This window comes from Oncorhynchus keta, chromosome 19 (genome assembly GCF_023373465.1).
Source record: "Oncorhynchus keta strain PuntledgeMale-10-30-2019 chromosome 19, Oket_V2, whole genome shotgun sequence".
NCBI classification, from domain to species: domain Eukaryota; kingdom Metazoa; phylum Chordata; class Actinopteri; order Salmoniformes; family Salmonidae; genus Oncorhynchus; species Oncorhynchus keta.
Genome location: NC_068439.1, coordinates 61559418 through 61586144, shown reverse-complemented (window position 1 = coordinate 61586144; position 26727 = coordinate 61559418). Strand labels below are relative to the sequence as shown.

The window sequence follows — 26727 nt, the reverse complement described above, 5'->3', positions numbered from 1 at the left end:
TATGACCTCCCTACAACGCCTGGGCATGCTCCTGACGAGGTGGCGGATGGTCTCCTGAGGGATCTCCTCCCAGACCTGGACTAAAGCATCCGCCAACTCCTGGACAGTCTGTGGTGCAACGTGGCATTGGTGGATGGAGCGAGACATGATGTCCCAGATGTGCTCAATTGGATTCAGGTCTGGGGAACGGGCGGGCCAGTCCATAGCATCAATGCCTTCCTCTTGCAGGAACTGCTGACACACTAAAACCACATGAGGTCTAGCATTGTCTTGCATTAGGAGAAACCCAGGGCCAACCGCACCAGCATATGGTCTCACGAGGGGTCTGAGGATCTCATCTCGGTACCTAATGGAAGTCAGGCTACCTCTGGTGAGCACATGGAGGGCTGTGCGGCCCCCCAAAGAAATGCCACCCCACACCATGACTGACCCACTGCCAAACCGGTCATGCTGGAGGATGTTGCAGGCAGCAGAACGTTCTCCACGGCATCTCCAAACTCTGTCACATCTGCTCAGTGTGAACCTGCTTTCATCTGTGAAGAGCACAGGGCGCCAGTGGCGAATTTTCCAATCTTGGTGTTCTCTGGAAAATGCCAAACGTCCTGCACGGTGTTGGGCTGTAAGCACAAACCCCACCTGTGGACGTCGGGCCCTCATACCACCCTCATGGAGTCTGTTTCTGACCGTTTGAGCAGACACATGCACATTTGTGGCCTGCTCAAGGTTATTTTGCAGGGCTCTGGCAGTGCTCCTCCTGCTCCTCCTTGCACGAAGGCGGAGGTAGCGGTCCTGCTGCTGGGTTGTTGCCCTCCTACAGCCTCCTCCACGTCTCCTGATGTACTGGCCTGTCTCCTGGTAGCGCCTCCATGCTCTGGACACTACGCTGACAGACACAGCAAACCTTCTTGCCACAGCTCGCATTAATGTGTCATCCTGGATGAGCTGCACTACCTGAGCCACTTGTGTGGGTTGTAGTAGACTCAGTCTCATGCTACCGCTAGAGTGAAAGCACCGCCAGCATTCAAGAGTGACCAAAACATCAGCCAGGAAGCATAGGATCTGAGAGGTGGTCTGTTGTCACCACCTGCAGAACTACTCCTTTATTGGGGGTGTCTTGCTAATTGCCTATAATTTCCACCTGTTGTCTATTCCATTTGCACAACAGCATGTGAAATTTATTGTCAATCAGTGTTGCTTCCTAAGTGGACAGTTTGATTTCACAGAAGTGTGATTGACTTGGAGTTACATTGTTGTTTAAGTGTTCCCTTTTTTTTGAGCAGTTTATATTTATTCCATTTTGAATCCAGGATGTGACAACAATGTGGAATAAGTCAAGGGGTATGAATACTTTCTGAAGGCACTGTATGCTTTTGTATGTATACAGTACCCACTTCCTTTCAAAATGACAGCTCTCTGTCTCCATGGTAGTTGTGAGTCTTAGTCACAGGAGGTTGGTGGCACCTTAATTGGGGAGGACGGGCTCACGGCAATGGCTGGAGCGGAATGAGTGGACTGGTATCAAATACATCAAACATGGTTTCCATGTTTTTGATGCCATGCCATTTGCTCTGTTCCAGATATTATTATGAGCCGTCCTCCCCTCAGCAGCCTCCACTGCTGTTAGTCCATGGGATCCTGGCAGTGTGTGCAGTAGGCCATGTCATCAGAGTAGGGCTCCACCTGGATGGTGGTTCTGTAGAAACCAAACTTGGTTTGGAGGATCTCTGTAGCCTCCTTAAGGACACTCTGGGGATCGGCATCCTCCTCTGGGAAACAACAATGGCCATAACAGATGTCAACAATCGTGCTTTTTGGGCTGTAATGTCTAATAGTTTAGTTGCTTGTGTCAACTGGTTTCTTTTGGCCACTACTGGCAGCATGTGAATCAACATGGTAGATTGTGCACGCACAATCTAAATGGAGTGATGTCTTGTGTCAGACTAAGGGAGGCTGGGTCTCACCGATGGCTACATGGACGGAGACCAGGGTCTGTCCCGCGGTCAAGGCCCACAGGCGCAGGTTGTGCATAGACTTCACCATCTTCAGAGACAGCAACACCTCCTTCACCGAGTTAAACTCTATTCCCTTAGGAGCCCCTGTAGAATGAGGAGGCAATGCTTTATTGTGCATTTTTATATAAATAAATGAATTGACAAACTGAGGAAAATGTCTGAATAAACTATTTTATTGTTTTGAATTCACCTTGGCTCACTTCAGAGCAGGAGAAACAGAAAATCCTGTTGAGTTTACCTTCCATGAGTATCCTGAAAACATCCCTGAGTATGGTGATGGTGGTCCCAAGGACAAACACAGAGAAGAGGAAGGTACAAATGGGATCTGCTACTTTGTATTCAGGCTGCAACAGAAGGTCCACAGGAGAGAGAATGACACAAGCAGAAGACATTGGCATCAGAGGGTGATGGGGTGCTGCTCTACTGATGCCATAACACATTAGGCCACTTTAATCACAGGGAGGGTTTCTAATGGAAGAGCAACATCTTGCAGGGTGATGAGACGTTAACCTCTTCCTACTGAGACTGAGCGACATCAATAGCACAACAGTTGCATCTCTCCAAATGGTATATTGTTAAATGTCAATTTATGACTTTTTGCCCAAGAACCTGACATTTTCAGTGAACATGAATATGTTGCACTGTAAATAAATACAGTATGGGCCTCCCAAGTGGTGCAGTGCTAGCTGTGCCACTAGAGACCCTGTTTCCAATCCAGGCTCTGTCGCAGCCGGCCACGACAGGGAGACCCATGGGGCGGCGCAACAATTTGCCCAGCGTCGTCTGGGTTAGGAGAGGGTTTGGCCGGCAGGGATGTTCTTGTCCCGTCGCCCACTAGCGATTCCTGTGGCCGGACGGGTACAATGCACGCTGACACGGTTGCCAGGTGTACGGCGTTTCGCAGACACATTGGTGCGGCTGGCTTCCGGGTTAAGCGGGCATTGTGTCAAGAAGCAGGGTTGTGTTTCGGCTGGGTTGTGTTTCGGAGGACGCATGGCTCTCGACCTTCGCCTACCCAGAGTCCGTACAGGAGTTACAGCGATGGGACAAGACTAACTACCAATTGGATACCACGAAAACGGGGAGTAAAAGGGTTCCAAAAATGTTGTTATACTGTAAAATAAATACAGTATAACATAATGTAAGTGTACTGTAAGGTGTAAACACTAGTATTTGTTACTGACCCTGTAGAAGATGACGATGGCAGCCACTAGGACCCCAACACTCTGTAGGAGATCTCCCAACACGTGAATGAAGGCTGCTCTCACACTGGTGTTGCCATGGCCATGACCCAGCAGGGTGTGGGAGTGGCCCACATGGGAGTGCCTGTGACCCAAAGGGCTCTGCCCGTTCTCGTCTATTTGCTGGTAGCCTGAGCTCTGGGCATGGAAGGTGGTGGAGTGGTGGAGGATGTACGCCATGCTAAAGGAGGGAGGGAATAGAGGATGATACATGTCCATAGTCTAAAGTTCCTTTGTCTTTATCCTTCAGTTTATATGCACTGATGAACATTAAAACAGACAACATAGCTGAATGGCTTACCCCAGCTAAGGTATTTATTTCACTATGTGCATTTTGTTCCCCAATCAAGTGCAGATGATTATAACTAAGCTATAAAGCCGTGAGAATGAACCACTCACATGATGTTTACTATGACGGCACAACCGGAGGTGATGAGCATCGCTTGACTGTTGATCTCAAAGTCATTCTTGACTATCCTCTCAATGGCCAGGTAAACCAGCACCCCAGTCACTATCCAGATGGACATCACTGACACCAGGGCTCCTAGGATCTCTGTGGGGGTTGGAGACAGTGACAATCAGTATCTGTTGAGCCATCATTTTAGAGAATTGAGACCCTGGCTATTACTATTCAGCTATGACAACATTCACCATGTGTTCTGGGGACGAAATGGGAAAGTATCTTCAAAGATGTTTTAAGCTGGTAAGTCATGGGCCTAACCTGAGCGGTGCCATCCAAAGGTCATGGTTTTTGTGGGCGGTCTAGAGGAGATCCACAGGGAGAACAGGCTGACCATCATGCTGCCGAAGTCAGTCAGGAGGTGAGCTGCATCTGTCATAATAGCCAAACTGTGGGCCAGGTAGCCACCTGTAGATACACAGACAATGGGAATGTCTCAGAGAGACATAATGTTCATGTTTGTCAGGCTTCGACCCCTGGTATCATATAAACATGTAAGATATGGAAAGATGTGTAGAATTGCAGGAAAATAGCTTTAAAGTGGCAAAACAAATCTCATCCCCATAAAACGTGTAGAATTGGGCGAAAGTTGCTTGAATTTTTTTTTGTCCGTCAACAAGAGGGGTGTGAACAGTTTGGGGTCACATGGGTTAATAGGTGGGGGTTTATTACTAAGCCGATAAACGACAATATCCAGCCGGACCTTTACCACCTAGGACCTTCTCAAATGGTACTTGAGTACCCCTGTTTTAGATGGTATTGATGATGAATGAGTCTCTTTCATTCCAAATGTCAAGGGAAAGAATTCTAGAAACAATTCTGAGTTTCAGTTTCTCCCACAGTAATAGTCGCTGACTAGGAGATAAACGTTGAATATCTTTTTACAACAGTCAGTGTGAAGAAAGTGGATGACTCCAAGCCCCGGAAGGAAGTCTAGACATTAAATATAGAATATAAAATGTCACCGTCATGCTTTCCTCACTTTTACCTCCTCTCCATTGTGCTTTGGGCTGGGGGAGGACTTCGACATGAAAGGCTGGACGCATTTCTAGTAGCCTCTAAAATCGTCATTACAGAGAACTGCCCGCGGTGCTACTGACTCAGATGGCCTTAAACCCAGTGATCACCAAAAAACTTCACCTTGACTTCAAAGTTTAAGGAACCTACGGGGCGGCAGCGTAGCCTAGTGGTTAGAGCGTTGGACCGGAAGGTTGCGAGTTCAAACCCCCGAGCTGACAAGGTACAAATCTGTCGTTCTGCCCCTGAACAGGCAGTTAACCCACTGTTCCCAGGCCGTCATTGAAAATAAGAATATGTTCTTAACTGACTTGCCTGGTTAAATAAAGGTAAAAAAAAAAAAAAAAAAAAAAAAAAGTATAGTTTGTAGAGATTAGTTTATGGCCAATAGTTTTTCCTATATGTGACCAGGAATTTTAAAAACCATTACTCTGATCTCAGTAGTCAATAGCTTCTAATAAGGGGCCTTAGTTTTTTCTGGTTAGGAAAAGCTCCTGGCCCTAGGTATGAAAGAGCATTTTAGACTGAGGAATATTATCACCCAGCCTTACCTATGATCTCTCCGATCATGAAGATGAGGCACACAATGGAGGCGATGTACAGCTTCTTCTTAGCCAGCAACGTGTCATGGTTGTCCTCACTCACTGCTTTGTTATCGTGGCAATGGGCGCCAACAGGCTGCTTCAGCTTAATGGCACCAGCCACATCTTCCTTCTCAAGTGGGATGTTGGGATAGTCTTCTTTGGAGTCTGAAGAGGAACTGGGATGGGAAAGGAAATGACAATGTCATTTATGAAACATACATACAGTAGGTCTGCCCTGTCTTATGATCTTTTCATAAGAGGATACTGCATAACAACCTAAAGTATATCGAATGGACTTGGATGTTGTCATATGTATGCATTGTAAAAATACACATGGTTTTGTTGGGGTTTATGTTCAGCCCCTGTCTGCTTGTATCATCAGAATGTAGCGCACTCCCACAGATCTGATTACATCTCAATCAGCAAATCTCTCTCAATTCAATAAAATGCTTTATTGGCATGAATGGGTGGTTGCCACCGTTGCCAAAGCAATGTATATCAAGTATTACATAAATTAACAATATGTTTGAGTATCTATAATAATATATATAAACAAAAATAATTATACATGGAAAATAATACACAAAAAATAAAACATACCGCAACTATTCTCTCCCCATGTGCAATGAGGATGATGAGACTAAATGAAGTGGAAAAACTCTAATTTTGGCTTCCAGGAGATAACTCAGCTCTGGGCCCCGACTCCATCAGTCCAGCGACATGCAGGTTAAAAGGAGCCGGCCGAGTGGAAAACAGCTTCTGTTTAATCACACCATGGGGACATGAGAACAAATACACCCCCTCACATCCTAACCCAACGCATGGAGGCTATTCAAATGTCCGTCTGTCATACATAAGTGGCAATGGCTGGAGCGGAATAAGTTGAATGGTATCAAACACATGGTTTGATACCACTCCATTCCAGCCATTATATTGCGCCGTTCTCCCCTCAGCAGCCTCCACTGGTTCATCAAAATTCTAAGATGGATATTTGACAAAGCCGCAACATAGGCTCATTACAGTTTTACACAGGGATGTCTTACCCACAGTAAATATTTTACATCTTGTCCAATCTGGATGAATTCTAGAGCATAGATTTAGAATCAAACATGAATGCAAATTAGTTCAATGTTCTACAATGGTTCTGCAGCAGTGTCTTGTAGACTACTGGGCTCTCTTCTCCCTCCCAAACTGTAACACACTGCATGAAGTTATTTCCTTCAACTGTCTTGCTACTGTAGATTTAAAACAAAAAAATACAATTGTTTTTTAAAACAAGTAAAGATACACATAATGTATTTGGTGTAGACTATGATAGAGCAAATGTATTTCCAGGTTTCTGTGCTCAAGACAAGCAGACTAAAGAGCCTAAGGAGAGACTCGGCGTATTCACACCCCTCGACTTTTTCACAGCCTGCATTTACTCCACAATACTAACCTAAATTAGAGTGAAAAGAAGGAAGTCTATCCAGAATATAAATATTCCAAAGCATGCATCCTGTTTGCAATAAGGTACTAAAGTAATCATGCAAAAAACGTGGCAAAGAAATACAGTTTTGTCCTGAATATAAAGCATTATGTTTGGGGCAAATCCAACACATTAGTAAGTACCACTCTTCATATTTTCAGGCATGGTGGTGGCTGCATCATGATATGCTGGTCATCGGGAAGGACTATGGAATTTTCTTAGGATAAAAGAAACGGAATAGAGCTAAGCACAGGCAAAATCCTAGAGGAAAACTTTGTTCAGTCTGCCTTCCATCTGACAGGAGACAAATTCACATTTCAGCAGGACAATAACCTAAAATATAAGACCAAATATACACTGAAGTTGCTTACCAAGACGACATAATGTTCCCGAGTGGCCTGCTTAAAGTTGTCTTAAAAAAAATATTTAAAAAAAAAAAAATCGGCATGAAAACCTATGGCAGCACTTGATAATGGATGTCGAGCAATGATCAAAAACCAACTCGACAGAGCTTGAAGAGTAACATTTTAAATGTCAAAAAATAAAAAAAGGCAAATATTGTACAATCCAGGTGTGCAAAGCTCGTCGAGAAAGTCAAGGGGTGTGAATACTTTCTGAAGGCATTGTATGGTTTTAAACACTGGAAAATCACATGACTGCACTAGGCCTTTAAGAAATACATTTTAAAAGACTGCCTGAAGACTTAGTTTATATTTTTTTAGGCCTGCTGTTTAAATGATTAGTCAGCAAACGATTAATTAGCTGGAAAATGAAATTCTGTTTGCTTTGCTCATCCTGGAGAGCCATTGGTACTGTAGATACGTTGGCATAGGCCTATCACATGTCACGTTGGATCATTTAGGGGCATTTTGGGAAATGTAATAAATGATGGTGCTGTGTTGTTCAAAGGGCTGGTCAAAATATGATGAATCCACTGAAGTCTGATGAACTACTGTTTATGGCCCATTTGACTATCATCTTCAATAATCGAGAGAGACGGGCGGGAGCAGGGATTCTTGAGGTCATTTGGTACAAAAGATCTTGACAGCAATCTGAAGCAATCTGAAATGTGACGCCAGAGCACCATTACCTTGGTGCCTTTTATTGAGTGGGACATCTGGAAATAGGTCTGTCGTAAGGCTAATAGCCTTTAATGTTAGCCAGACTGACAAGGCCCCAAATTCAAGCATGATTAATCAAAGAGTTTCAGATTTTCAGACACAAGGGAACTGGCCTGCTCAGCCTGTCTACAGAACCTGACACTGATGCTGGACAGCAGCCAGTAGACCTTGCACTGCTGTCTGCAATTATGATCTTAGAAGAAGCTCTGCAGTTGCATCCACATTGTAGCCTATAACATTTTCTCTCCTAATTCAATTCTTAAATCTGTCATTTCATCTTTATTCCATCCATTTAAAAAAAAAGGTTCAATGCAGATGTTTTCTCAATATTAAATCACTTCTGGGTAACAATTAGGTTAAGTACCTTTGCGTTTAATTAAAACGGTCAAAAATAAACAAAAATAGCTTCTTAGCAAAGAGCAATTTCTCAAGCAAGGATTTTGCTAGGGCTGTCTGGGAGTGGTCTGAGTGGGGAGGGGAAAACTGAAAATTTGCTGTCATTGGCAGAGAGGTTTCAAACTCACTTTCTTATTGGTCTATTAACTAATTTATCGCCTGATGATGTCACCAGGCAGGCCAAGACGCCATCCGACCAAAACAGGCAGAAATGTAAGGTGTTTATTCCCCAACAGCTCTTACACGAAAAGGGCATTATCATAACTTTCACAGTATTATTCTAACCTCAGTGGGAATATACACTTCATGACAAAAAGTATGTGGACACCTGCTCGTTGAACATCTCATTCCAAAATCATGGGCATTAATATGGAGTTGGTCCCCGTTTGCTGATATAACAGCCTCCACTCTTCTGGGAAGGCTTTCCACTAGTTGTTGGAACATTGCTAAGGGGACTTGCTTCCATTCAGTCACAAGAGCATTGGTGAAGCCGGGCAATGATGTTGGGCGATTAGTCCTGGCTCGCAGTCGGCATTCCAATTCATCCCTAAGGTGTTCGACGGGGTTGAGGTCAGGGCTCTTAAAAAATTTTTTAAAAAATTTAAAAAAATTGTACCTTTATTTTACTAGGCAAGTCAGTTAAGAACAAATTCTTATTTTCAATGACAGCCTAGGAACAGTGCAGGCCAGTCAGGTTCTTCCACACAGCCAACACTTGGCATTGTGCATAGTGATCTTAAGCTTGTGTGCAGCTGCTCAGCCATGGAAACCCATTTTATGAAGCTCCCGACGTACAGTTATTGTGCTGGCATTGCTTCCAGAGGCAGTTTAGAACTAGTTAGTGAATGTTGCAACCGAGGACAGACGTGTTACATGCTTCAGCACTCGGTGGTCCCATTCTGTGAGCTTGTGTGGCCTACCACTTCATGGCTGAGCCGTTGTTGCTCCTAGATGTTTCCACTTCACAATAACAGCACTTACAGTTGACCAGGGCAGCTCTGGGAGGGCAGAAATTGTACGAACTGACTTGTAGGAAAGGTGTCATCCAATGATGGTGCCACATTGAAAGTTTGAGCTCTTCAGTAAGGCCAGTCTACTGTTAATGTTTGTCTATGGAGATTGCATGGCGGTGTGCTCAATTTTATACAACTGTCAGCAACGGGCGTGGCTGAAACAGCCAAATCCACTCATTTGAAGAGGTGTCCACATACTTTTGTCTATATAGTGTTTATAAAACACAGGGAAATCATGTTTTTGACTGCACTGGGCCTTTAAAAAACACATAGGCTATATTGACTCCATCCTCTCCCAAATGGAAATATTGTTTTCAAGAACACATGCACAGCTTGCAGCAAAGATTTCTCAGGCATGGGTGACTGACAGTAAAGACCATCCTACTTTGCTGATCTGAAGACTCGGGGACACTGCAACACCCTCATCCCCACACATTGTGTGCACACTTAAAACATGCCATACATTTCACGCTGAAATACTTCCAGGTTTGGTGTTACCTGTTGCAACATCAGTCTCGCTCTCATAATTATAGTCCCAGACTTGGAATGCATGGGGCTGTCAAGCAACCCATTTAATTTCTACTTCTGTTTTACAGTATCAAAGCTCAGATTGCATCAAAGTCCTATTGTCATTGCTGAACGCACACTGATCTCACTGGCACTGTTTACATACAATGGGGCAAAAAAGTATTTAGTCAACCACCAATTGTGCAAGCTCTCCCACTTAAAAAGATGACAGAGGCCTGTAAATTTGCATCATAGGTACACTTCAACTATGACAGACAAAATGAGAAAAACTAATCCAGAAAATCACATTGTAGGATTTTTAATTCATTTATTTGCAAATTATGGTGGAAAATAATATTTGGTCAATAACAAAAGTTTCTCAATACTTTGTTATATACCCTTTGTTGACAATGACAGAGGTCGAACATTTTCTGTAAGTCTTCACAAGGATTTCACACACTGTTGCTGGTATTTTGGCCCATTCCTCCATGCAGATCTCCTCTAGATCAGTGATGTTTTGGGGCTGTTGCTGGGCACACGGACTTTCAACTCCCTCCAAAGATTTTCTGGGGTTGGGGTTGAGATCTGGAGACTGGCTAGGCCACTCCAGGACCTTGAAATGCTTCTTACGAAGCCACTCCTTCGTTGCCCGGGCGGTGTGTTTGGGATCATTGTCATGCTGAAAGACCCAGCCACGTTTCATCTTCAATGCCCTTGCTGATGGAAGGAGGTTTTCACTCAAAATCTCACGATACATGGCCCCATTCATTCTTTCCTTTACACGGATCAGTCGTCCTGGTCCCTTTGCAGAAAAACATCCCCAAAGCATGATGTTTCCACCCCCATGCTTCACAGTAGGTCTGGTGTTCTTTGGATGCAACTCCGCATTCTTTGTCCTCCAAACACGACGAGTTGAGTTTACCAAAAAGTTCCATTTTGGTTTCATCTGACCATATGACATTCTCCCAACCTTCTTCTGGATCATCCAAATGCTCTCTAGCAAACTTCAGACGAGCCTAGACATGTACTGGCTTAAGCAGGGGGACACGTCTGGCACTGCAGGTTTGAGTCCTTGGCGGCGTAGTATGTTACTGATGGTAGGCTTTGTTACTTTGGTCCCAGCTCTCTGCAGGTCATTCACTAGGCCCCCCAGTGTGGTTCTGGGACTTTTGCTCGCTGTTCTTGTGATCATTTTGACCCCACGGGGTGAGATCTTGCGTGGAGCCCCAGATCGAGGGAGATTATCAGTGGTCTTGTATGTCTTCCATTTCCTAATAATTGCTCCCACAGTTGATTTTTTCAAACCAAGCTGCTTACCTATTGCAGATTCAGTCTTCCCAGCCTGGTGCAGGTCTACAATTTTGTTTCTGGTGTCCTTTAACAGCTCTTTGGTCTTGGCCATAGTGGAGTTTGGAGTGTGACTGTTTGAGGTTGTGGACAGGTGTCTTTTATACTGACAACAAGTTCAAACAGGTGCCATTAATACAGGTAATGAGTGGAGGACAGGAGCCTCTTAAAGAAGAAGTTACAAGTCTGTGAGAGCCAGAAATCTTGCTTGTTTGTAGGTGACCAAATACTTATTTTCCACCATAATTTGCAAATAAATTCATAAAAAATCCTACAATGTGATTTTCTGGAGAAAATAAAATCTCATTTTGTCTGTCATAGTTGAAGTGTACCTATGATGAAAATTACAGGCCTCTAATCTTTTTAAGTGGGAGAACTTGTCCGATTGGTGGCTGACTAAATACTTTTTTGCCTTACTGTAATATAACCCAATTAGCCTATCTGTAAAAAAAAATATCACTTTAGTTTAGTAAGGTATGTAAGCGTTAGAAAATAACTATTGTGTTGGTGTTTATGGAGGGTCAAAATCCGTGAGAGAGTTATTCAAAAGGTAATGAACAGTCAAAATCATATTTTACATTAAATTTGATGATATTACGATGAAACCAGATCAAAGTATGACCAAAGTATAAACAATGACTGTTGCTTCTACACTGAAAGTTTGATCATAAAGTTACTGTCCCCCCTCCCCCATGCCAAACACTTGGATTCAGAATTCAGGATTATTATGGGGATAGGCTGACATCTCATTTTAATAAACCAATTCTATTAAGATATTCTCTTACCTAATTTAAATAAGTACCTACTTGTAACAAACATTGGAGAATGTGTCTGCAAAGGGGAGTAGTATAGCTAGATAGCTAATCTACTGGTAGGGTGTCAACAAATTAAAGTTTGCACCATTCATCTATGACAAAGATACTTATATGTTTCTGGTGTTATCTAGTTACTGGCTAGCTAGGTCTTCAGCCAGCATGGAACAAAATGAGTTATCATGTCAACACATCCTTCAGTGCTGCTGTGAAGTGCATCACAAGAGACATGGAAAACGGGAGATTAAAAATTATTGATGCAATTTCAATGTTGTTTGAGTTGCTTTGATTATCACCAAATTAGCTTGAGATGATTTTACTGCTACCCTGCTCACTTATATCCAAGTTTCTTGACATGGCACTTCGAAGAGCTATCAGTCGGGGAGAGCTCGTGAATATACGCCTGGTTTGTGAGCATTTCTATCACAAACAAATATTATGGGAATCAGAATAACTGTTCAGAATCTGTAACTAAAAATGAAATTATGTTATTAAAATCTAATAGCATTCTCGGATCATTTGATTAAAGACATTAAAACCGTTCTTAGGCTCTATACAAATGTCTCTATACGTATAACACACACCTCGTATAACACGTGTTTGCTGATGCTAATATATACAATTAGTTTAGCAATTATTCCATTTTGGGGGGGGGGGGATTATATGGTGGGGTTGACTAAGCAAATCATACTGCAATTAAAAAACAAAGGACAAATATGTGAGTCCACTTAACCCCAACACAAGGCAAATAAATAAATATAATATCGTGGGGCATTTCCTATAGGCCTATTAATGCCGTTAACTAAACACACTTTTGGCTTCCTACTGGGCAGACATCAGTTCAACGTCTAGTTGTTGATTTACATTTGGTTCAGTTGTCAACTAACGTGAAATCAACAAAACATGTCACCATGTCATTGGTTTTAGATTGCAAACTGGGTGAGAAAAAAAAGACAAATCCCTTAGATTAAAGACTTTTTGCAATTGCAAACAGTTTCACGTTGATTCAACGTCATCATACATAGATGTTTTTTGTATCTGTTGAAATGACCTGGAAACAATGTTTATTCAACCAGTTTTTGCCGAATGGGTTATGACTTTTCCTTGGAGATAGCCATGTCTCGCCAGCACTCTGAATCCAGTGTAGGCCCAATTCCCATATGATGATCCACACGTACTTCCCTAAGGATAGGGTATTAGCTATTCATAATACATTCCCAAAATCAATATAACGTCATGGATTATATAGTTTATTTGTTGCAATATAAGTTTATTATTTCTATTCACGTCAATAACCAACTTGAGTGGCAAAAAAACGAGCATTTGTCAAATGTTTTTTAAATTTTATTTAGCCTTTAATTAGGAAAGTCAGTTAAGGACAAATTATTATTTAGAGTCTTTAAACGCGACTGCTGTCCATGGTGTTGAAATCAAATAATCTTCATTCAACCTTTTGTTTTTGCGATTACAATTGCTATACCATTGGGAATCAAATATTAAACCCATAGGCTACTAAAATAGAGTAATCGTTTTCGTTTAGGTTAGACTATTTTGTATTTAGCATTTTTTTTACACAAATAGGTAGACCTAATAATCTATTTAGCTTGTCTATTTTTTTTATAAACATGACTTTCCCCCCCATGCACATTTTAAATAGATAATTATTTCAAGGATTTTCTTAAATCTATTGGCAGCACATTGTAATTTTACAAAAATATAGCTCACTAAATAAAATTGTCTACAACTTTGTATCTGAACATTTTAAAAGTGACGGATAAAAATCTGCAAACGCCCAGTGAAAATCATTTATTTTTACTATTACTTAAAAATGAGTTAATATAATTGCTAAGGTCTCAGGGTGTTTCGCCATTCTCCCATCAGATCTCGTAATGAGAGATTGGCTTTTACCAGTGATCATGGAACTTCCCTCGGGCCATCCGTCAAATAATGTCCAAAACGAAGCCAAGCATGAAAATGATTTGTTCAATCAGACAAAACATCTCACACACTGCCTGCTTATTGGCAGCACCCGGACAGGTTAAGAATAGACTCAGCTTGAATAAAGCTAAATTCGGCAACTACGGTTATTACACTGGACCCTTGGAAATTATAGGCTATAAATGTAAATGTCTTCTATGTGCAGCGTGAGCTATCCCCGCATGGGATGTGTAGCCTACTTCGTGGAAACATACATTTTCGTTGCATTACCGCATGTTTTCAGAAACAGGACTATCAGTTTGTTTCGCTACACTAACTAGTTTAAAACAATCACAACACAAGATAAAGTGTACACCTACAGTACTGCCCTGCACCGTAGCCTAAATATTTTCAGTTTAATAAACCCTTAAAATTACTGCATAAAAGAAAATAGACCAGTCTACTGTGTTTGTATAATTGTACAAATATATTCCCCCTCTTTGTAGGCTAATGCGCAAACTAAATATCGGAATATGGCATGTAGAATGAACCAAATATCACAACATCTATATTATTTTGGCTTCATATGAAATAATCACAGGTCAAACATGAAGGGAAAAAAATGTCATTACCTTTTCAGTGAATACATTTTGGCATTCATCTCGTGCACGAGGTGAGATTTCTCGGAATTTCTTCCTGAATTCACAGTTGTATCCATGTTCATGTCTTGTCACCCGTTGTATCTAACAAATTAAGCAGAATCTGAAGATGTGGAGTTTCACGGCGATCTTTCCGACCGTATCTTAAATGGCACTGAGAAAAGTCGTCCAAGCCATACCAACTGTGCTAATAAAACTAATTAAATCCTTCATGGCAATAAGTATCACCAGTTGCAAATATCGGACCCGATACAAACAAGTAGCCTACTCTCAATTCCACTGCTGCAGTAGCCTATAGCCCAAGTGGTGAAATTGGCTGTGAATGTGCAGGCGTTTGCTTTGGTGCAGCTACAAGTCACAACTGACTGGAAACAGCCAAGCCCTTAAAAAGGTATCGACAGCGTGTGTCGACGTCAAAAAAGTGCAAGATATTTCGGCGGCTAACCTAGCAAATTGAGAGGAATAGCAAGTTTAGAATTGTGATTGTGTCCTTCATTACAGTGCAAAAGCCTGTATCTACAAGTAGGCTGCTACCTATTACTGAAAGCTTCATTAATAACTTCGTGGACATTGACCATAGCCTATAGTTTATTCAATGACCATTTCCAAATAAAACGGCATTGTCATGACATGCAAATAGCATCAGACATTCAGAGGTAAAACAACTTTTCAACATGTCCAAATTCAATATCAGGTTGCACCTATGCCAATGACTAGAGTAGAACCAGCCAGGATTTTCTTCGAATGCTGCGTGCATTAAAAAAAATCAAATTCAGTCAAATTGGCGGAATACCTTTGGCACACATCAAGCGGTAAGGTTGGAGCAGAGAGATCGATTGAGGACCTGAGTGCCCCAAATCCTTTTTTAGCATGGGCAGCGCCATTGAGGACTTTCACCATTTGGAAGTTGTCAACTGGGTGGGGACTTCCTATGGGGTTTTAAGGAAGGATCACATGATTCCATCTGGGTCATCAGAAGAGCTCAGCCAATTAATTATACTCCTGAGAAAACCTTCCATAAGTACAGGTGGCAGTATGCACCCTTTTCAGTTTATTTGCCAACTCAGAAGTAGTAGAAGAAAATGGACAACTTCAAAATGTAGATCGCTTTAATGGCGCTGCCACAGATAAAACAATGAGCCAGGGCCTCATTTCCCAGTTGCGATATAACTTAAGAATTATAATGATTGTACCAGATGCATCGTTATTTAGGAGCCTTTTTTAAAGTATTTCCTAACAAACATGTAGTGAACCTGTAAGAGCGACAGCTAAGAGTTTCATTTGGGGCGTGTTCGGTTTTTCACATGATCCAGTTAGGGGAGCTGTCCAGTTCACTGGTTCTGAAATCGATGCCGTTTGCGTCCGCAGCAAACACGACTAATAGCCGTGTTTCATGTGAAACGTAGGCTAGGCCTATACATTTCGCAGACTAGTTTTTATGAATAAAGATAAAAAACATAATCTACAAACTAACCATTTTCGTAATGTAATCTTAATTGATTTCAAGATTTGTACCCCAGTCGTCTTCTTTCCTCCTCAGTGCTTTAGCACACTGCACCACAATACACCAAGTGTACAAAACATTACGAACACCTCTTTCCATGAAATAGACTGAGCAGGTGAATCCAGGTGAAAGCTATGATCCCTTATTGACATCACTTGTTAAATCCACTTCTATTAGTGTAGATGAAGGGGAGGAAACAAACTAAATAAGGATTTTTAAACCTGAAGATAATTGAGACATGGATTGTGTATGTGTGCCAATCAGAGGGTGAATGGACAAGACAAAATATTTAAGTGCCTTTAAACGAGTGATGGTAGTTGTTGACAGGCACAGCAGTGTTAAGTGTGTCAACATGGGCCAGCATCTTTATATTCCACATAGGCATTTTGATAATGATTTTAAAAAAATAAAAAATTTCACCCCCCTACTTACTTTCAGTTACTTTTGGATTACTTTGCCCTTAAAAGGGATTATAAGAAGACACAAATGATCCATTAAACACATTTGGTGTTTGTCATCATAGAGGTCTCTGATTTGTGGTCAGATTTGCAGGCGGAACTAATTTAAATTTGCGCCTTTTTTCAATGCTGAATTGAATGTCAGAGAAAACAGAAAGATGACAATGTATTTTTCTCAAACATTCTTTCTGAATGTAAAAGTAATCCAAAAAGTAATCATCAACAAAAAAAAGTAAAGTAGCTGTAATCTGATTACAATAGTTTTGCTGGTAACGTAACGGATTACAGCTAGGTTTTTTTGTAATCAGATTACATGCAGTTACTCACCAACCCTGATTATTGTTGTTCTGCTGAACTCTGACAATGGCTTGGCGTTTATAGTGTTGCATGTATTTCCAATTCCATCATTTGTACTGGATAAGATTCATCTTTGGATAAATCTAAGCTTGCCAAAATACATTTTTCAAATATTACATTAGATCCTATACATTACCTAAATTAAACATTTAATATCGTATGATCATGCCCATTCACACAAAACGCATAGAAATTGTTTTAGAATGATATATTGTGAGCTGTGACGTGTATTCATGGTTGCCAAGGGAAGCCAGGCTTACCCAAATATTTGACTAATAAAAAATTCTCTCCCTTGTGTTTTCGTAATTTTCAATTAGTTTGCAAGTGGCTGAATCTCACAGGAGAAATCATCCGAGCGAGGGACACGTGCCCCTCTGTCTCAGTATGTGTAGCCCATGTATCGGGTGCTGTCTGGACCAAAAGAGTATGACATGTTGTGGTCGTAACATTTGGTTGATTGATGCCTGCAAGCAGTTGGCCTCCCTTGATAAAACAATTATAAAATAATTAGCCAATCAGTGTTCAGCTGAGCTCGACTGTGGGTTGTCCTGGTGCAGGAAAACACAGCCCAAGGGAGGCCAGTTTGGATTTGGCTTCACACCAATCCAATCACATCATCAGCAAAACCTCATTTTCATTTGTGGTCTGCTTGTGTTGAAGTCCTGCAATAGCTTGCTTTCAAAGTCGGCCCTTTCCTAAGCCATGGATGGAGATGGGGATTTGAACTTGTGGTCTTGACTTAATTCTCTTTACAGGCAAATGATTATGGCAGCAGTTCTGATCTAAGCATAAAAATCCAGAAAATCACATTGTAGGATTTTTTATGAATTGATTTGCAAATGAATGGTGCAGAAATAACGGCACTGCTCCAGTTGTCTTTGTGCTGACTTGTGGTAACTCTGTGGTTCTAAATCAGTAGTTGTCGAAAACATTAACTGACTTGACCATGTTTGTTACATGCAATATTTGCTTTGTGGACTTCACCAGACAGATGTTGCTCTCCGGTTTTGTGATGAAACAAAAAATAATTTATTCCGCCACTGTGTGACTGTTGTCTTTTTGTTGTCACGGCCTTTTTGTATATCATGCTGGCAAATGAACTAATGGGTTATAGATCAAAGAGCAAACAATGCAATTATCACAACTGGTTTTAACAGGGATTTTTTACTAGCTTGGCTTGGCTTCCTCTGTGATTTTACCCATACACTGCTACTACTTGTGAGCTAAGGCAGAAGTCTAACGATGCACTGCTGCTCTATGAGTGGTCTGGATCACGAGTAGATGTGCAAATGTTTTTAAGAGCCATGAATGCTTTGGGAACCACTGCAGTTACTAAAGATACATAAGATGGTTCTTAACGATGATCTTAAAACCTTTTGCATGTAGGGGGCAGTATTTTAGTTGCCTAAAAAACGTACCCATTTGAAACAGCCTATTTCTCAGCCCCAGAAATTAGAATATGCATATAATTGTCAGATTAGGATAGAAAACACTCTAAGGTTTCCAAAACTGTCAAAATATTATCTGTGAGTATAACAGAACTGATATTGCATGCGAAAACCTGAGGAAAATCCAATCAGGAAGTGCCTCTTATTTTGAAACCTCTCTGTTCCTATGCAAGCCTATCCTCCATTTAAAGGGATATCAACCAGATTCCTTTTTCTATGGCTTCTAAGGTGTCAACAGTCTTTAGAAATAGTTTCAGGCTTTTATTTTGAAAAATGAGCGAGAAAGATCACATTGCGTAAGTGGATAGGTGGGGGCTCTCAGTGTGAGTTTTGCGCAACAGAGTAAAGAGGCCATTGTTTCTCCCTGTCCTATTAAAAAACCTACACTCCCTGTAGATATATTATCGAATATATATTTTAAAAACAACCTGAGGATTGATTATAAAAAAACATTTGACATGTTTGTGTGGACATTATGGATATTATTTGGAATTTTCGTCTGCGTTGTCGTGACCACTCTTTCCTGTGGATTTCTGAACATAACGCGACAAACAAACGGAGGTATTTTGGATATAAAAATAATCTTTATGGAACAAAATGAACATTTGTTGTGTAACTGGGAGTCTCGTGAGTGAAAACATCCGAAGATCATCAAAGGTAAACGATTAATTTGATTTATTTCTGATTTTCGTGACCAAGCTACCTGATGCTAAGTGTACTTACTGTTTTGTCATGCGATCGATAAACTTACACAAACGCTTGGATTGCTATCGCTGTAAAGCATCATTTCAAAATCTGAGATGACAGGTGTATTAACAAAAGGTTAAGCTGTGTTTTGCAACATTGCACTTGTGATTTCATGAATATTAATATCTTTTAGTAATATCATTTGACTGTGGTGCTATGCTATTCAGTGGTTGCTGATGACAATTATCCCGCTTAAGGGATGCGTAGCGTCAAATTAACGCTACGGAGGCTCTGGGTAACTAGGCCCAGATCTCATAGGATTTATACATCTAAGCAGCGGTTTAGAACTTCTCAAAACCAAATATGGCGGGAAGTGGGAGAGGCTGGAGCTAGGTGAAACTGGGCCAACATACTGCTAATTTTGAAACATTCGATCTCAGTACAGTTTTCTGTTCCCAAAACTACAATCGGTTACGAACAGAGTGGACTAAGTTTTGTAGACAAATATTTTAAATGGCATTGTTTAGAAGGAATGCGAGGGCGAATTGAGTTATTGCACATGCGCACAGCATAGGGACCAGTTCTGTCTGTGATATAATGCTGCGTTCAAGTACTAGTCTTAACTAGGAAACTCGGAGATGTCCAACTTGCTAACTGGTTGTAGTTACACACGTCCCGCATTCAACGAATCAGAAAGTTTGACATTTCCGAGTTTCCTATTTCCAACTAGCATTTGAACGCGGCATAAATCTATGGGATGAGGGAGGGAGTATGGACATAATGGAGCGCTCTCCACGCACTCACATGACATGTACACAAAAAGTGATGTTACACGCTCCTTCCAGTGTTTACGCGCCGCCCGCGTTGTGTACGAGATGGAAGGAAACATGACAATAACAATTAACCAAAACGATGTCCTGATGCCGGAGAAAGAAGACATGTCCGTGTCTAGATCAGACAGGTATATATAAATAGTTGATCTATGTTTCAGGCTAACACAGAGCAGTACAGAGGCCGAATATATATCACATTGGCAAACGATATTTCTTAGGAACTTGTTTTCAGTTCCAACCACTTCCACTGGATGTCACCAGTCTTTGGAATTTGGTTGAGGTTATTCATTTGTGCAATGAAGATGTAGGGCCATCCTGGAAAAGGGTAACGCTGTTGAGAGTTGGCCAAGACTTGAAAGTAGCGTTAGTTTCCTCTCGTCCTCCATTGAAAACAGATAGACCCATCTTGAATTTGATCGATTATTAACGTTTAAAAATACAAAAGTAGTTTGAAATATTTTGGCAAAGTTTCTAGGCAACTTTTTAAATATTTTGTAGTGACGTTGCGCATTTTGGAAGCTGTTTTTTTCTAGATCAAACGCGTCAAATAAACTGACATTATGGATATATATGGACGGAATTAATCTAACAAAAGGACCAATTGTGATGTTTATGGGACATATTGGAGTGCCAACAAAAGAAGCTCGTCAAAGGTAAGGCATGTTTTATATTTTATTTCTGTGTTTTGTGTAGCGCCTGCAGGGTTGAAATATGCTACTCTCTTACTGGTTGTGCTATCATCAGATAATAGCTTCTTATGCTTTCGCCGAAAAGCCTTTTTAAAGTCTGACATGTTGGCTGGATTCACAACGAGTGTAGCTTTTAATTGAGTATCTTACATGTGTGATTTAATGAAAGTTTCATTTTTATAGCAATTTATTTGAATTTGCCAAGCTGCATTTTCCCTGTTTTTTTGGCCAAGTGGGACGCTACCGTCCCCTATACCATAAGAAGTTAAAGGTCTTACTCACATCGGATACAGAGAGCGTGATCACAGTCATCCTGAACTACTGGTGCTCTCACTCATGTTTAAAAAAAATATATATATATTTCACCTTTATTTAACCAGGTAGGCTAGTTGAGAACAAGTTCTCATTTGCAACTGCGACCTGAACAAGATAAAGCATAGCAGTGTGAACAGACAACACAGAGTTACACATGGAGTAAACAATTAACAAGTCAATAACACAGTAGGAAAAAAAGAGAGTCTATATACATTGTGTGCAAAAGGCATGAGGGAGGCTAATAATTACAATTTTGCAGATTAACACTGGAGTGATAAATGATCAGATGGTCATGTAGAGGTAGAGATATTGGTGTGCAAAAGAGCAGAAAAGTAAATAAATATAAACAGTATGGGGATGAGGTAGGTAAAATTGGGTGGGCTATTTACCGATAGACTATGTACAGCTGCAGCAATGGGTTAGCTGCTCAGATAGCAGATGTTTGAAGAGGGAGATAAAAGTCTCCAACTTCAGCGATTTTTGCAATTCGTTCCAGTCACAGGCAACAGAGAACTGGAACAAAAGGCAGACAAATGAGGTGTTGGCTTTAGGGATGATCAGTGAGATACACCTGCTGGAGCGCGTGCTACGGGTGGGTGTTGCCATCGTGACCAGTGAACTGAGATAAGGCAGAGCTTTACCTAGCATGAACTTGTAGATGACCTGGAGCCAGTGGGTCTGGCGACGAATATGTAGCGATGGCCAGCCGACTAGAGCATACAGGTCGCAGTGGTGGGTGGTATAAGGTGCTTTAGTAACAAAACGGATGGCACTGTGATAAACTGCATCCAGTTTGCTGAGTAGAGTATTGGAAGCTATTTTGTAGATGACATTGCCGAAGTCGAGGATCGGTAGGATAGTCAGTTTTACTAGGGTAAGTTTGGCGGCGTGAGTGAAGGAGGCTTTGTTGCGGAATAGAAAGCCGACTCTAGATTTGATTTTAGATTGGAGATGTTTGATATGAGTCTGGAAGGATAGTTTACAGTCTAGCCAGACACCTAGGTACTTATAGATGTCCACATATTCTAGGTCGGAACCATCCAGGGTGGTGATGCTAGTCGGGCGTGCGGGTGCAGGCAGCAAACGGTTGAAAAGCATGCATTTGGTTTTACTAGCGTTTAAGAGCAGTTGGAGGCCACGGAAGGAGTGTTGTATGGCATTGAAGCTCGTTTGGAGGTTAGATAGCACAGTTTCCAAGGACGGGCCGGAAGTATACAGAATGGTGTCGTCTGTGTAGAGGTGGATCAGGGAATCGCCCACAGCAAGAGCAACATCATTGATATATACAGAGAAAAGAGTCAGCCCGAGAATTGAACCCTGTGGCACCCCCATAGAGACTGCCAGAGGACCAGGCAGCATGCCCTCCAGATTTGACACACTGAACTCTGTCTGCAAAGTAGTTGGTGAACCAGGCAAGGCAGTCATTAGAAAAACTGAGGCTACTGAGTCTGCCGATAAGAATATGGTGATTGACAGAGTCGAAAGCCTTGGCAAGGTCGATGAAGATGGCTGCACAGTACTGTCTTTTATCGATGGCGGTCATGATATCGTTTAGTACCTTGAGCGTGGCTGAGGTGCACCCGTGACCGGCTCGGAAACCAGATTGCACAGCGGAGAAGGTACGGTGGGATTCGAGATGGTCAGTGACCTGTTTGTTGACTTGGCTTTCGGTTCAGTGTTGCTTGCCTCAAAGCGAGCATATAAGGCATATAGAGCTCATCTAGTAGGCTTGCGTCACTGGGCAGCTCGCGCTTGGGTTTCCCTTTGTAATCCGCGATAGTTTGCTATTAAACTGGGTGATGTATCAAATGAATTTGATTAATTTGAATGTGTTTTTAAGCTATATTCCAAATGCCTGTATTGCAAAATCCTTTTTTTTGTTTCATTTTTCATTTGAGCATTTATGTCTGCTTGTTCTCATGTTGTCTATTTGGTCTCGTCTCATTTGCTCTCTCTGTACTCTGCACCTTCCCATTTACACCAGAGATCTGTATATCATGACCAGATGCTCATGTCTCCTCCCTAACAATTGGAGTTGTTGTCCCAAAGGCGGGAAGGCAGGCGACAAGCTTGGGTTCAAAATAAGTGCATAGAAACGCATTGGGATTATTTTGGATAGATTTAGGTGAGATTGAAACCTCTCGCTTCGCCTCTTTCTCACAAGCCACTCCCCCTACCATTCACAACAACAAAGATGAGAGATCACTTCTTCCTCTCTGTCAAACGGTTTCAACTCGCTATTTGTATTTGAGGTTTGGTCCTAGAGAATCTGTTAAATGGACACCGAAACATGTGGAGACATTATTTTACTGTAATACAGGAGAAGTTAACCTTTTGAACCATACCATGTTTATGTTACAACTCTTCAAATTTCAAGCAGAGCAGACACTGCTAAAACAGATGTACTAATGACCGTTCATTCTAGCCTTAAACTCACTGTATGTGTTGCTTGTAATCCATGGCTTCTGGTTGGGATATGTACGTACGGTCACTTCCACATTGAGCGAGTCACTGGTACTTCCTGTTGGAGTTTCTTTGTAAGCAGGAATCAGGAGGATAGAGTTATGCAGTGGTGGAAAAAGTACCCAATTGTCATACTTGAGTAAAAGTACAGATGCCTTAATATAAAATGACTCAAGTAAATGTCACCCAGTAAAATACTACTTGAGTAAAAGTCTAAAAGTATTGGGTTTTAAATAAACTTAAGTATCATGAATGTAATCGCTTAAATATACTTAAGTTTCAAAGTACATGTATAAATCACTTCAAATTCCTTAAGCAAACCATATGGTGCCAGTGTTGTGGTGCCACTCCAACACTCAGACATCATTTACAAACTAAGCATGTGTTTAGTGAGTCTGCCAGATCAGAGGCAGTAGGGATGACCAGGGATGTTCTCTTGATAAGTATGTGAATTAGACCACATGAACATGCCCTGCTAAGTATTCAAAATGTAAAGAGTACTTTTGGGTGTCAGGGAAAATGTATGGAGTAAAAAATACATATTATTTTCTTTATGAATATAGTGAAGTAAAAGTTGTCCAAAATACAAATAGTAAAGTACAGATACCCCTAAAAATGACTTACTGTGACAATACAGAGGCGGATGCAAGATGCAAGCAACGATGGTTTAATGAATACAGTTTACAACAGCAACAGGACAGACAGACTGTACTCAGACGGAATCCGACCCAGGGACTAGGACGCATCTTCCATTGATAGCGTGCTGAGAAATCCAGGGGTGTGTGTCCGGATGGGTAGGAAGGAGCACAGCAGAATATCCACACAAGGGCGGCGAGAGAAGAGCACAGACACACGACACAACCTCAGAGAAGTAACAACGATCTGACAACAAGAAACACTGGTTACAGAACATATAAAGGGAAGATAAGTGGTTCCAGCTGGCGCAGACAATCAGGCCGAGATTGGGAACCACGCCCACACAAACACGAGAGAGAGAGAGAGAGAGAGAGAGAGAGAGAGAGAGAGAGAGAGAGAGAGAGAGAGAGAGAGAGAGAGAGAGAGGCAGTGGGTTCATGAACCGTGACACTTACGTAGTACTTTAAAGTATTTTTACTGAAGTACTTAACACCACTGGGGTTATGGTCAGATTTGCCAAATGGAGGGCGAGCTTTATATGCGTCTCCTTGTGTGGAGTAAAGGTGATCTCAAGGTTTGTTGCCTCTAGTTTCACAGGTGACATTCTGGTAGAAATTAGATTAAAATGGATTCCATTTTTTTACTGGATTAAAATCACTCACCATTAGGAGCACCGACACTAGATGAGCATTTTCTTGTTTGCTTATGGCCTTATACAGCTCTTAGTGCCAACATCTGTTTGTGGTGGTAAATAGACTGCTTTGAAAAATATAGATAAACTATTTTGGTAAATAGTATGGTTTACAGCTTATCATGTGGTATTCTAACTCGGGCGAGCAGAACCTTGAGTCTTCCTTAATATTAGAGATCGCGCACCAGCTGTTGTTAAGGGAGAAATAAACACCGCCCCCTTGAGCTTACCCTACGCTGCCGTTCTGTCCTAGAAAAAACTGCTAGAATATTATCCATGTCCTTGTTTAGCCAAGTGTCCGAAAAACATAGGATATTACATTTCTTCGGCCTCTAGATTGTCGTGTCTTTCTCTTCTGAGTGTCTGGGAGTAGGGCCTGGTCAGGGTTGAGCAATGTGTCCTTGCTGCCGAAATCTTCATCCAAATTGAGGTCAGTGATCACTGTTCTGATGTCCAGAAGCTCTTTTAGGTCGTAGGAAACGATGGTGGAAATATGTAAAAACCAAAGTTAAGATGAGCTCTAAAAAAACCACACACAATAGCAGAATTGGTCTGGAGCCATAAAACGGCCGCTATACATTCCAGCGCCCTTCTTCTGAAGATGCCCTGGTCGACGATTCCCATGAAAGGGCCACCCTGCTGGGCTGCTCTGGCCAGCACTCTGCTACTGATGGAAATAGTTGGAAGTCCACTGGGGTGGAATAATCAACCTGCCTCAGAGGTCAAAGAGGAGAAAGAAAGAGAGCACATAAAAGGAGTTTGACATTTTCTCTGGTTAATAATTCCAGACAGATGTAATGTAATTTACCGGATGGATTGCTTCATGGTCTATCAGTCAGTCTGATGGCTGGGTTTCATTGTGACAACATAGCTAAATTCGAAGTGCAATCCATTTTATTTGGACTATTTTGAAAAACAGCTTATCCAGGCAGTTTTCAGTTCAATTTTGTTGTCTTAAATATTCTTTCTGTGCAAGTTTGAAGGCTCACTCAGCAGTTTTGAACTTCACCCTGTGTTATCTGAACCATTGCACCTCTCTGGTTATGTATTCACTACTTAATAGGGGTTCCACTGCCAGTGCAGCAGAAGACACTACAACCACTGCATTCTGTTTTTCACAACCACTGCATTCTGTGTTTCACAACCACTGCATTCTGTTTTTCACAACCACTGCATCCTGTGTTTCACAACCACTGCATCCTGTTTTTCACAACCACTGCATTCTGTTTTTCACAACCACTGCATCCTGTTTTTCACAACCACTGCATCCTGTTTTTCACAACCACTGCATCCTGTTTTTCACAACCACTGCATCCTGTTTTCCACAACCACTGCATCCTGTTTTTCACAACCACTGCATTCTGTTTTTCACAACCACTGCATCCTGTTTTTCACAACCACTGCATCCTGTTTTTCACAACCACTGCATCCTGTTTTTCACAACCACTGTATCCTGTTTTTCACAACCACTGCATCCTGTGTTTCACAACCACTGCATCCTGTTTTTCACAACCACTGCATTCTGTTTTTCACAACCACTGCATCCTGTTTTTCACAACCACTGCATCCTGTTTTTCACAACCACTGCATCCTGTTTTTCACAACCACTGCATCCTGTTTTTCACAACCACTGCATCCTGTTTTTCACAACCACTGCATCCTGTTTTTCACAACCACTGCATTCTGTTTTTCACAACCACTGCATCCTGTTTTTCACAACCACTGCATGCTGTTTTTCACAACCACTGCATCCTGTTTTTCACAACCACTGCATCCTGTTTTTCACAACCACTGCATCCCGTTTTTCACAACCACTGCATCCTGTTTTTCACAACCACTGTATCCTGTTTTTCACAACCACTGTATCCTGTTTTTCACAACCACTGCATCCTGTTTTTCACAACCACTGTATCCTGTTTTTCACAACCACTGTATCCTGTTTTTCACAACCACTGCATCCTGTTTTTCACAACCACTGTATCCTGTTTTTCACAACCACTGTATCCTGTTTTTCACAACCACTGCATCCTGTTTTTCACAACCACTGTATCCTGTTTTTCACAACCACTGTATCCTGTTTTTCACAACCACT

The 26727-nt window shown here is 41.6% G+C and overlaps 1 protein-coding gene across 1 annotated transcript; it reads right to left on the bottom strand.

The window, feature by feature from the left end:
• Window positions 1–1605: 1605 nt before the first annotated feature.
• slc30a2 (solute carrier family 30 member 2) lies at window positions 1606–15445 on the bottom strand. The gene is made up of 8 exons (XM_035792678.2): window positions 14528–15445; window positions 5282–5490; window positions 3975–4121; window positions 3653–3806; window positions 3197–3434; window positions 2251–2356; window positions 1962–2096; window positions 1606–1766 (listed from the first exon to the last, which is right to left on the bottom strand). The coding sequence occupies exons 1-8, from the start codon at window positions 14617–14619 to the stop codon at window positions 1621–1623; spliced, it is 1227 nt and encodes a 408-aa protein (XP_035648571.1). The 5' UTR covers window positions 14620–15445; the 3' UTR covers window positions 1606–1620.
• Between the last annotated feature and the right edge of the window lie 11282 nt (window positions 15446–26727).